General features: G+C 37.6%; 1 protein-coding gene across 1 annotated transcript in view; it reads right to left on the bottom strand.

The window, feature by feature from the left end:
* The window catches only part of LOC306883388 (5-hydroxytryptamine receptor 4-like), a 118,229-nt gene extending 106,603 nt beyond the window's left edge, over window positions 1-11,626 (bottom strand). The window contains exon 1 of the mRNA XM_079438595.1: window positions 11,401-11,626. Within this exon, the coding sequence (XP_079294721.1) occupies window positions 11,401-11,476 (76 nt within the window). The 5' untranslated portion in view covers window positions 11,477-11,626. The remainder of the gene's footprint in view (window positions 1-11,400) is intronic.
* Between the last annotated feature and the right edge of the window lie 2,290 nt (window positions 11,627-13,916).

The following is a 13,916-nucleotide window of genomic DNA, read 5'->3' as shown; positions in this document are numbered from 1 at the left end:
CACAGAGGTTACATGAATATACACTCACTGGCCACTTTATTAGGTACTATAAAACTGCCTTAATTCTTCGTGGCATAGATTCAACAAGGTGTTGGAAACATTTTGCTCCATATTGACATGATAGCATCACACAGTTGCTGCAGATTTGTCGGCTGCACATCCATGATGCGAATCTCCCGTTCCTCCACATCCCAAAGGTGCTCTATTGGATTGAGATCTGGTGACTGTGGAGGCCATTTGAGTAAAGTGAACTCATTGTCATGTTCAAGAAACCAGTCTGAGATGATTTGAGCTTTGTGACATGGTGCATTATCCTGCTGGAAGTAGCCATCAGAAAGATGGGTACAGTGTAGTCATAAAGGGATGGACATGGTCAGCAACAATACTCAGGTAGGCTGTGGCGTTTAAACGATGCTCAGTTGGTACTAAAGGGGCCCAAAGTGTGCCAAGAAAATATCCCCCACACCATTACACCACCACCAGACTGAACCGTTGAGACAAGGCAGGATGGATCCATGCTTTCATGTTCTTTACGCCAAATTCTGATCCTACCATCTGAATGTCGCAGCAGAAATCGAGACTCATCAGACCAGGCAACGTTTTTCCAATCATTTATTGTCCAATTTTAGTGAGCCTGTGCGAATTGTAGCCTCCGTTTCCTGTTGTTAGCTGACAGGAGTGGCACCCGGTGTGGTCTTCTGCTGCTGTAGCCCATCTGCTTCAGAGTTCGACGTGTTGTGTGTTCAGAGATGGTATTCTGCATATCTTGGTTGTAACGAGTGGTTATTTGGGTTACTGTTGCCTTTCTATCATCTCTAACCAGTCTGTCCATTCTCCTCTGACCTCTGACATCAACAAGGCATCAACTGCCGCTCACTAGATATTTTCTCTTTTTTGGACCATTCTCTGTAAACACTAGAGATGGCCGTGCGTGAAAATCCCAGTAGATCAGCAGTTTTTGAAATACTCAGACCAGCCCGTCTGGCACCAACAACCATTCCACGTTCAAAGTCACTTAAATCCACCCTTTCTTCCCCATTCTGATGCTCGGTATGGACTTCAGCATGTCGTCTTCACCACATCTAGATGCCTAAATGCACTGAGTTGCTGCCATGTGATTGGCTGATTGGCAATTTGTGTTACCAAGCAATTGAACAGGTGTACCTAATAAAGTGGCCAGTGAGTGTATATGCTTCTAAACCCATAATCCTTAACTGAGCGTGACCAAAGAATTCGCTGTTCCCACGAAAATGGAAATCACAACAAAAGAGCTCATCAGTGACTGCTCACTCCCATAAAGCACTGCAAATGATGCAATTCTCCTGACATCCTTTCACGACTTTCTTCAAAACAAAGTTAGAGATCTTGTGATTCATCTCAGAGCTGGTTGGTTTGATTCATGGCTTGAAACGCTTTACTGAAGAACTTGCTTAAATGGAGAAAACGAATGAGAAAAATACTTCCCGAACAAAGACAGCTGGAAAAGTGGGTGACTACTGTAGGCTCTCTATTGTCTGCTCAAGTCTACCTGCAAACCTCAATACTTGTTGACTGAGAATTGGCATCTTTACAAAGTAAATGCTGAAAATGATAAATCGTTACAGCAACCAGTGATTGTGTCATGGCTCTTTGCTTATGTAAATGTGCTAAATGGCTGAACATGAGGATCTGTTTGACTAAATGCATGAATGTAAGCAGGAAAGAGATATCAACACAGATTATTCTCCTTTTTTTGTTCAGAAACAATTGGTACTGATGTAGCTAATTCATTATTGTGGCAGTCATCATCATAGTCTTAAATATAAAATTTTCTTCACAATGAAGAAGGGTATAGCAATCAAAGAAGCCTTGCAGATCTATTTTAATGCTTTAGTATTTCAACATGTTAGACCAGAATGTTATATAACAATTCACAGAAAACTCTTTTGTAACCTTTCCTCTTTAGAATTACCAAAGGAAACCCAGTAGAATTTCTATGCATTCTTTTTTTGGATCAAATCTATAAGGCATAAAGTGAAATGACGCAATTAAAGGTATAAATATAATCCAAGATGCAAAGTGAAGTACAAAACTGTACATGCATGCTTCATTTATCTACAACATACTGTAATTTACTGTATTAATTTTTTTACCTTTTCATTTTTTTTCTGTGGAAATCAACAAACGAAAATAACTGTGATATGTAAACTCAGAATTCTAAAATAGAAAAATTCAGATTTGCAAGAAAAACGTTGCAATTATATATATATATATATTTTTTTTTATTGTGTGGTGGAAACAAAGAAACAGAAAAAAATAACTGATACGTAAATTCTGAATTCTAAGATAAAAGTCAGAATTGCAAGATAGAAAGTTGCAATTACTTTTTAAAATATTTACATTTTTTTTGGGGAAACAAACAAACAAAAAAAAAAGAATTGTGATATGCAAACTCGGAATTTTAAGAAAAGTCAGAATTGCAAGAAGAAACTTTTGTAAGAGCACATATCTTGCAGTTCTGACTCTTTCTCTCTTGATTTTTTATTCTATGGTTGAAACAGGCTTCCACAGTAATGCATTGAAATATTGTGCTGAGTTTACAAAGAAAGATCGCAATATATTTTTAAGAATCACAATGATTCTTTAGGGATGCGTGGAAAAGCAAAAGCATCCTTTAGGCCACTTGGAGTATTTTATTCCATCTTCATTGTAAAACAAATTATCCACACATTAAACATTTCAGAGGAATCCATTCATTAAATCAAGTTTATTTAAAAGAATTTGCACAAAGCAAAAAAGCCTGACAAAATAGGCCAGTCTGCAAACCCTATTTGTGCATCACATCCAAATGGATTTAATGGATGAAGCCCAGAGGGGGGAAAAAGCTCAGGGGAATTCATTTTCACGTTGTGAAGTGGGCTGTAGCTCTAAGTGTTTATTTTCTGGAGTCAGCGGGTGCGGAGGACGTGGTGGCATCTCATATAGGGGTTATAAAGCTGGCGCACTTCTGCCAGGGTAAACTACGATGATTTCTCTCTTGCCTTTCTTCAGAGGTAAATACTTCACAGTTTGCTGTCTGGGTTTCATGCACTCCTAGTCTAAGTGTCAGATGTGGAGCTTTTGGATTGCTGCAGACCTGGAATTCAGACTCTGTGCAAACTCGTGTGGAGAGCAGACGCGACGAGAGGACTTGGATGGATTGTGCAGCACTGTTTTTGTTAGGGTTAAAGCCAGTCTGCTTCATCTGAGCTAAGAGTGGTTGCAGAGGCAAAGTGATGTGCAACGGAGCTGTACGGCACTGTAAGACAACATGCGGGGATCAGGTACATGCAGCTGGAAGTGCCGGATTTATCAGCCAGGTGGCAAGCAGCTCCCTAAATCAAACTACAACACCCTGTGGCATGGATTTACAGATCACCCTGAAATAATGACTTTTCTTGGAATCAGCTGAGATAATGTCGGCGCGTTGTTCTGCATGCATTGCCGACGCACAATGCATGGAAAATAAAATCAACTTTCGACTGTTTGCACAAAGAGGTCACCTTCAAGAAAGAGCAATCGATTATGAAAGAGAGAAAGGCAGCTTTATGGAGCCCTGGCTGCAGTAAAAGTACTTGTAATAAAAACAACAAGCGTAATTATTAAGGTCTACTAGTATTATGCAGAACAAATATTATGCTTACTGTGTCAATACCCCACTCATGTCAAACACTCATTGACTGCTGCCTCCACAAGTCATATCGCATACTTCTGCCTCCTAACCATGCAAATTAAAGCAAGATTTACATTTGCATTGGTTACGGCAAGACAAATTGATCTGATCTAAAGCATACGGAACATTTTAACATTCCTGAACGCACTTATAAACAGTAGATTTCTTCAATTGAGTCCAGAGACCACTGACAGAGATAAATCAGCGTCAAGGTCGGCCACATTTACGCAAGCCAGGAGAGCATGCGGAAGCGTAAGTGCTTCGTTCCTGGGTTTGTTTTCTGTCCACCGGCAGGCGAGAGCTGACAGCAGCAAGCTTGTTTTTTCAAGTCTCCCAAGTAGTGTTGGTGCACGGCAGAACAGCAAGCACGGATCAAGTGAGACTTTAGTTAAAGCTTATTTTTTGATAAACAATTTAAAAATCATTTTGCAACTCTCCTAGAGTGTTTTATAAACAAACCTTAGGTACGTTTCCTGAACTAATATGCACACTGGAAATCAATGTCAAATACTTAATTGTCTAGTTTTGCATCTTTGTTACTATTGATTTCCACTGAGCACACGTTCAAAACAAACTCCAGCCTTTATCTTGGAAAATGGCCCAGATGCTACCAAATATGTCCTATCATTTCAGCTCACAGAGGGATCTGAGTGGATGTTTTGGAGCAAGCGAAGCCAAAATTCAAAACATATGACGACTTACTCTTTACTCAGAAAAGAACAATTTGAAATTGTTAAAGTAGCGGCATAATTGTGTCCATAAAACAACTCTGTTTAGTATGTGCTACTCCACTGCTGATGTCTCTGAGCCACTGTAAAAATGTACTTTCTCAGAAATAACTAACTAGAGCATTTTAGGCCCCCTGAAAGTGCAGCGCTCCTAATAACAGTGCTTCCGTGGCACCAGCGCTGCAGGAGAGGGTCTGCTGTGATCTTCTCTGATATGCACTGTAATGCTGCTGGACATCATAAGGTAAGAAACTCCAGGTGTTTCTGTGGGTTCATGCCTCCGGCGAGTCCCACTCTAATACTGTGGACATCAGTCCTCTGATATCTCACACTAGGCGCCAGAGGCCCTGGATTTTTCCAAAGCTGCACTACTGTAAATAACATGAAACTGTAATATCAATCTTGCAGGAACATCAATAACCTAAAGGACAAGGAGGCTGTTAAGCTGAAGGAAAATCAATGTTATATCAATATTTACATGTACAAATTTATGTATATTAACCTGTTACCCTGCGCCCCTATTTTTGAGCATTTTGTAAAAAACGATATAACCAAATAAAAATGTCTGTAGCTCTTGAACCCTAAGGTCTATATTTAAAAATCTGGTGTTGTTTGAAACTAGACACTTGATCCTTTGTTACTCTAGAGTCATAATAACTCAAAATTAGTATAGCAATAGAGTAAAACAAGGTAAAATATACATGAAATTGACTCGCGATATGTTTTAATGAAGCTCACTAAGGGAAAAATGGATGAGACTTTCATGCCAAAGGCCTGAAAACACCATAAAGATAAAGCTGAACATCTGACCATGTTTTGATTCAAATTTGAGGATGATACTCCCAAAAATGTAGTTTCTGTAAGCTTTTATTTAAAAAAAATCTAGGCGTCCTTTCAAAAAAGCCATTTGGAGACCCCAAATAGACACTTTGTAAACAAATGTCCAAATGAGTCAAAACTACATAATACATATATGTATATCAATTCAGAACTGCTCTGCCCACCAAAACACACAATAAAAAACTATTTCTGAACAGCATTTGTAGTGCTGACTCATTTAGTCATTTGGTTAGTCTACAAATGGCATTTTTGAAAAAAAACGCCTAAATATTTCCTGAAATAAAATATGAAATAATAAATTTTTTATAGGTAAAGACTTACAGAAAGTACATCTTTATGGTATTTCATTTCAAGAAAAGCTTTGGAAAAGTCATTTGGATATTTTATTTCAAGAAAAGTCTAGGAATCCTTTCAAAAATGCTATTTAGAGACTCCATAAGACACTGCATACTACATATGTATATCAATTCAGAACTGCTCTAGCAATGAAACCACAAAAAAACACAAAACTATTTCAGAATTTGAACATAACTAAACAGTCTTTATTCTGAACAATTCCAATAATGAAAACAGTGAACCAAAACAGATTTGATCATTTTTGAACTAGTGAAAACACAAAACATGCAAAATTCATTGTTTTTACAACATTTGTATTTTTTATTTATTTTATATGGTGAATATTATGAATATTACTATTTTACTAATATAGTAATAGATTACTATTACTAATATTACTAAATAATAAAAAAAAAAAACTATTTACAGTATTTACAGTGGAGGAAGACGCTCTAGCAGCCACTAAAATGTTTTTTTTTCTGACCATCTGGATTCACCAGACCTCTGAAAAGACAGGGAAGAGTGAGAGAAAAAGAGTGAGAAAGTGTGTAAGCAAAACAAATCAAACTTGCAACACTGTTTACATTTTGTACACACACACACACACACACGCGCGCACGCGCACACACACACACACAATAACCGGGACATACCCACAAACAAACACACCCACCCACCCACACGAACAAAACTCATGTAATCCCCTCATATTATCCCTCTCCGTTGTCATTTTTAGAATCTAAAACAGCTAACATGAAACAAAAGCTGCAAATACATGATAAAGACACATAAACATTCAAGAGGAGGGTGGAGACACTTACGTGCTAATGCTATCCACGCTTCCCAGCGATCTCAGCGCGTATTCGGCTACTAAATTAGCCATTTTTCTCCCCACGTCCTCCAAAACACCACCAAACGCCACAGAAACACTTCTCAAGTCGAAGATCCACGATGGAGAGATTCAGATGTGAGCTTTGGACAACATCTGTTCGCTGATAACCAGTCTGTGTAGCGCCGCGACGCCATTATCTGTACGCTTCATGCGTAACCCGAGAGCGCACGAAAACACACGGACAATACGCCGAGCTATTCTCTAAACAATCTTACGTAAACTATTCAAACTGTCAATCACTGTAAACGTCCTTGTGGTTGGCTAACACTTCCATCCATCAAAACTGTGCTGGCGAGGCATTGGCTGGGTTCAAACACCCCTATTGTGATGTGTCCGGATTGACACCTCGCTGACCCATTCACGGACGCGCTTACTGTCCCGGGTTATAACAGCTCCTGCGATTGAAGGAGAGAGACGAGGGAGGGCTATTCTTACTCGGAAGAGACGATTCTGCTGGAAATAGATGGCGTTTCAAAGCTGGAATACGAATTATAATCGATATTTATTGGAAAATGGACGCTATCGATAACTATAACTCGAATCGCTTATGTAAACAAAGGAGGATCTATCGTGTTTTCCCCTATTTTTTCGTTGTTTTGGATTAAAAAGTGGATGCATTTTGAAGAGTGGACCCTTCTCTTGAAATGTATGCTGGTGTGTCTTGGAATAGTCTGAGCTGACCAGCGCTATTGGCGATCAAACGTGAGTACTGCGGTTCGCTTTGTTCATTTTAAATGGCCGGTCTTTCAGCATTTCTGTTAACCCTTTCCTCTCTGGTGTATTGATTTCAAAAACAAGCTCACATCGTTAATCTTGAGTGTTTTAGCTTTCAAATGATATATAGTTAATGATAATTGATTGAATATTGTTCTAAAACAAAGGTAATAAAAAGTCCGACCACGCCCGACCACGCCCTTCCGGCCCGCCCGCGGGCCGATGCGGGTTAACAGGTTAAATGTGCAAAATGCAAAAAGAATGAATTAGTGATAAGGTGATTCTTCTCATAGCGTGCAGCTTGGAATGTTCATATGTAACGTGACACATAATGCTATTTCATTACATATTATAAACTTAATTTTTATATTGTTTTCTGTGAATTCAAGAACAACGAGGGAACAAACAGTAAAATACTTTCTGTTTTTCTTAGTGTCCTGAGAAAAGCAGAGTGAAATCTCAAGACCTTGCATAATTTGTTGTAAAATAAATTATTACTCTAATTTTTTTATTAAAAAATTAATAAATTAGAATAATTAGTAATAAAATAATAGATCATTTTAATTATATCTAAATTCAGATTTTTTTTTATAAATAATAATAATAATAATAAAGTAAGTGGCTTTATTCAAATAAAAATATTTAGCATCACTGAGTCAATCGAATGATATTAATTTATACCAACAAAACAAATTGTTATGGGTTAAATGGGTAGTTTCCCTAAAAAACATTATAATTTACTCACCCTAAAGTTGTTCCAAAACTGTATTAGTTTCTTTCTCCTGATGAACACAAAAGAAGATATTATGATGCATGGTAGCCATTGAGTATTTTTTTCGTACTATGGAAGTCAAAGGCTACCAGTAACTGTTTGGTTAGCAACATTCTTCAAAATATCTTCTTTTGTGTTCAACGGGAGAAAAAAAACAAAAAAAAAACATACAGGTTTGGAACAACTTGAGGGTGAGTAAATGATGTATTGTGTTATTTGAATAAAACCACTTACTTTATTATTTATTTACCATTTTACGACTTTTTAGAGTGGATCAGAATAATTAAAAGTAATATTCTGACAGACAGTGAAGTGAGATGAAACAACCCCTTGTTTACACTGAGAAAATTGTGCCACCCCCTCATTAAAACCTCCTACGTCTCCCTAATACTGCAGTAATTTAAACACTGAGACCATTAACTCTGCTCTAACACACTGTGATTGACAGCAACTGGATCTTGAAGTTCTTTCTCTAGTCTAGACCAACCAATGATCGTTCCACTACAATCTGTTCGACGCAAGGCACAGAGAATGAAATCACCCCAATCACTTCAGTGACCCAATCTCATTAATCCTACAGTTTATTTATGCCAAAATCGAAGAATGTTTAACATGGCTCCCACTGAAAACGGAAAACTTTATTTAATGGATTTACACCTAGTGCCCAGAAAGCGATTAAACAAAAGAGGAAATTGATTCGGAAGCTTCAGGAAATGTAAAGCAAGCCGCATGTTCGCATCAGCTGAGCTCCACCTTTGTTTTAAGGCTCTACACGGGGCCCTAATGCAATGTAAAGGAGAGCTTATCGATCTTCTGGCCAGAGCTCCCTACTAAGCCATCTATCAAAACACATTTGTTCCATGCTTGGGATGCCAATATTGATCGCTGCACTCACTACTGCATAACAGCAAATTAACCTAGGAGCTCTGTGGATAAGTGATGAACTCCTCCCACTGCTAACGGTCCGAATATCAGCACAGAGGACTAGTTTTAATACACACCACCCACAGCATCCCAGAAGATGATCATTTAACATAAAATGAGAGTTTTAACTGAACATGACACCGACAAGCTGCCAGTATCCTGCAAGGTGCTAAAAAAGCCCTCAGTTCATGATACTCCCATCCAGGGGGTTTGACGCTTTTTTTAATAGGCTACTCTTTTGGATACAAAGGGATATAAATCATGTTTACCTGCAGCACGGAGGTGCAATAAAAAGCCAATAAAGTGCTGCTTCGTCGCTGACAAATGCATGTTTGTTTCCTATTGGATTAGAGGTAAAAATCTTTTTGTTTTCTGTCTTATGAAATATCCTGTACAAATGATACAGTGTGCGAGTGAACTGTCCAAATGAATCAAAACGAATCGCAAACAATTTCAGACCTTTTTGTAAAACCGTTTGACCAACTGCATCAAAAGTGCGATTAATTTGCGAATCTTTATCTGGGCCTTATGCATTTCAGACTGCTTATCGATGGTAGCCCATTTCCACCACTGAATGAAAAACTAAATAAGGTCATTGTGACTTTTTATCACGCAATTCAGACTTTTTCTCGCAAATTGCGAGTTTACATTTTTTTCTCAAACTCAAAGTTTATATCTAGCAATTCTGACATTATAACACGCAATTGCGAGTTTATATTTCACAATCAATAAACATTATTATTATTAATTGTGAGAAAAAGGAATTGTGAGATAAAAAGTCGCAATTACCGTTTTTTTGGTTCATGGCGAAAACAGGCTTTCATACTTAGCAATTACAAGAAACAAGACAAAAAAATGCATATTAAATAAAAAAAAATAGCCACAACTTCTAAAAAACCCTCAGTTCTTTGAGAGCTCCTGAAGTCTTGTGCATTTAGTATTGCGTGTTAGCTCAACACTAATAGGAAGAGAAACAATGCTGTTGGATTTCCTCATTTGAATGCTATCTGGTGAGTTTATGGAGGTCAAAGTCCTTATTCTTAAGAATAGTCTTATAAGTCATCTGAGTCTTATTGATATAGACAAATCTTTTTCTGGAAGTCTCATTTAATCTTGGCATGACCGACTTTGTAAACATGTAGTTGAGAGCATATTCTCAGATCGCAACAGCCAAAGTCTGTGTTTGTTTTATGGGGAACAGCGTTGAAACTCGCACCTGATTGTCATCTCATTAATTGGAACATCTAACTGAAATTACCCTCTTTACAGAGCTGATTATTCTTCAGGTTCACATACTATTTCCGGAACAAAAACATGCTCTGTTACTTGCTCAAAAATTTAGTTGCATTCATAACAGATTAGAGTTCATTCAGAAGTGCTCGACACTTTCTACCACCACTCTGTGAGGTTTACAATCATTCATATATCAAAAACACAGACAACTCTAAAGTGTTCATTACTCTCTCACTCTCTTCTCTCTTTTGTGCGTCACTGGAGAACTTCATAATTACAAATCATGGAGAAGGATTACCGCCTGGTGATGGTGAAAGAGCGCTTTCCAAATGTGACAATCATGAAATTACCTTGCCATTAAATTTACTGAACTGTCAGCATCTAGTCAGCACAGCTGATTATTTAAATGTTGATTATAAGCCACTAAAATCCACATCAAAATGCTGAACAGAGAGGAGAAAATTAAGACATTTTTGACGATATTGCTATGCAAACTTCAGCTAAGAACAATAACAACAGAATGATAATATGAGGCTCTATTCAAGTGCCTGGTGTATAATTACAGCCTCTTAATATTTCAATATCATAATGCATCAATATTTAATGGAATCTTTAATTAATCCACATTTCAAGCACCTGAGAATCACACTATCTGGGATGGTCAAGGTGCTTCTTGCACCTTTGGGCAAGGTACACAAATCCAGTCAGTTAACGTAGATTACATAACGTTATGTAAAATATGAAGTTATGTCTATCACATGACATTTGTATTTATGAATAATAAATTATCTGGGAAGCACTAACAAAGACAGTGTTATTTCCAAGCCACCTGTTGAAAACCACAATTTCTTGTTAAATATGAACATAAATATGCGTTGTGCGTGTGTGTTTTGATGAAGAACTGTGAAAGTTGTTTCTGATTGGAATATTAATGAAGTAAACGCTGAATTAAAGTATGCTATAAGTACAGAAACTGTCAAATGTGAGAAAATAATGTCTCCTAAAGCGGTATGATTCCTTGATAGTTATTATGCATGTTTCTTATACACCCCAAGCATTCGTTTCATAAAAGACTATAAGCCTGTCTAACAAATGAGCGCATAATTTAATATATAACTCCCATATAAGGACACTTAAGCACTGAAATGTTTAGACTGCTATGAATCACACAGTGTATTCATCCTTACCACAAAAATCACACAGCCTAATGAATAGTTTTCAGGATTTCAGGGCAATTATAAAGCGCGTTAATGATGACTGGATCACTCACCATTTCTGTGAGGAGCGCGCAGGTCAAAACCATGGCACGACTCTGAATCCTCCCTCGGAAATGCACATCCTCGCATGGAAGAGTGGCGCTTTAGGAAGAAGCGGACAACTTCTCGGCTTTAGCGGGTTCGAGGAACGTCCGCTTGTCGGCGGTGGGCACAGTTGTGGGAGTTTAACGCGTGACGCCAATGTCAGCGTAAACTAGTTCCGTGGCTCAGCGGTCAGTCCTGGAGAGCCGAGCGCGAGCGCCCTTCAGTTTGCACAGTGAAACGCAAACTGAAGTCTCAAGTCCCTCCTCTTTCACACCACTTCCACCTACAATGTGTCTATTGCCCTTTTCAAGAAACGCGTGTCCAGTGTCGTTGGCATGCGTACCTACAACATGCAAGAAGCACGCGCAATCCTCAACACATAATCAGGGTATTTTAGCAATCACGACGCGTTGCAAACTTTCCCTCTGTAATGCATACGATACATATAGCCTATTTGTGAAGTCAATTAAAATAAATGATTATTAATGATCATTTAGACGTGTGTGAGAAACTAACCTCAAGGACCTGCCACTATAATAAGTAACTCTTTAAAGATAAAAACATCTACTATATGACAGCTTGCTATTTACTCATATAAACAGCAAGCTGTAATAAATAGGAATATTAAACTAAATATAAACATTTACATTTACATAGATAACAAATGGAAAATAGCTTTCCATGTTCCTCCATACAATAGAGGTATTAAAACTGTATTAAAACAGACTTTGATGTAAAAATAGCATGCTAAAAGTTAAAATGATTTCATTTTACCAAAGTATTATCAAATATAAAATGAGGTGAAATTTAGGATTCTCAAATTTAGGGTTTTGACATTGTCTTAAGGTGATATTTATGTATATTATATTATAATGTGATGACAATGTACTTTTCCAGAGCAAGCACTCATAATACATTTCACTTAGGAGTGGTATTAAGGAAGACAAAGACAAGCAAAAGGGAACCGAAAACAGCCCACAAGTGAACAGAAACTGGAACTACAGAAATCAACAACACCAAATCAGTCATTTTCATTTTTTTTTTTAATATTGTTGCAGTAAAACATGGATTTGCTCTACTCCCTTAATCCTCTGTGTCTAACCTTTTTAATCTGCATGTCTCACAACCTCTCTCAGCGTCTCTAATCTATATATACCTTCAAAAAATGCATAGGTTTACATAAGGCATATCAAGCTTGAAAGGCCAAGTCCAACAACTCTTATTGCATAGTTACATTATTTGACAAAGAATGTTATAAAATCTTGCAGAGAAAATATTACCGTAATAACAAATGAATCTCAAATCCATCCCTGATGAAAATACCAGCTTTTAATGTTGATGAGCTATTGTCTTCTCTGTGGGTGTTTAACCAGCATAATTTAAACTGAACCAGCACAGGAATTCCTATTTATCTAAGATATTTTAAAGCAAGAAATGAAAAAATCTACATGAAAATAGAAAATAGTCCCGTAGTCTTGTCAACAAGACCTTGTTGATGTGGTAGAGTCAAGAGGGCATGAGAACCGGAGGTCTCCCGAAATTATTTCCTGGAGGAATGAATGATATTTTTGAAAAGACTTCATTAAGATGGCATATTTTTTTCCATGCACTGAGCCTCACACATTTTTCTTCTCATTTTTTCCAACATTCTCTCTTTGTATCCGATATTGCTGTCCAGTCCAGCCATCAGCCAGACAGAACCATTATTATGCCTCCGGTACTCTGTCTTGCCATACATAAATTGGACGGCACTTTTTACTAAATCAACAAAAACAGAGAGGCTGGTGTGCTTAGAGCGAGCAAGCTCTGCTTACAGTAGCATTCAGTTCACTCTATGTTATGAATGGTACTATGAGTAAACCTTCACCATAGACCTGTAACATATCCTCCCGCACAAAGTATATAATTCTCTTGCATTCAGGTCTTTCTGCTTTGTCATGTGCAGAGCCAAATTACTTAGGCACCTATTCACTGTTCCTGTGAAATCTCACTCCCACTCCAGCAGAGTGGCAGAGAAAGATTCCTCTTCAAAACAGTCACTTTTCTGTTCAGCATCCTGGTACAATGCCACTTGCGTTACTAGAGAAATGTGCAAATGCTGGTATTTCTCTTCATTGTGGAAATAGGTCGACTGCTTCCCTCTAGGTATGTGTAAAGGGTGAATGAACAGCCAGCACATTCAAATGTTAGTCATACATCTTTCATGATTGTGTGTGCACCTGTTTGTGCCGACATGAAGTATATATTTATTAAAGCTTGCTCTTGAGATATCTTTATACCACCAGACAAAACAAATACGATAAGAGTTTTGTTTTCTTAATCAATTAAACTGATGCCAGTTTAAGGTCTGAAACATCTATGCATTGGTGTGTTCCATTTATCTGATGCTGAAAATTCCAAGTTTTCAGTAATAACTTTAAAATTTTAAACCCGACTTCAGAATCCAAACTGGCTGCTCAGAACATCAACAGAAGTAATATACAGT

The sequence above is a fragment of the Barbus barbus genome (assembly GCF_936440315.1).
Source record: "Barbus barbus genome assembly, chromosome: 17".
Lineage (NCBI taxonomy): Eukaryota > Metazoa > Chordata > Actinopteri > Cypriniformes > Cyprinidae > Barbus > Barbus barbus.
This window is presented reverse-complemented; position numbering and strand designations above follow the sequence as displayed.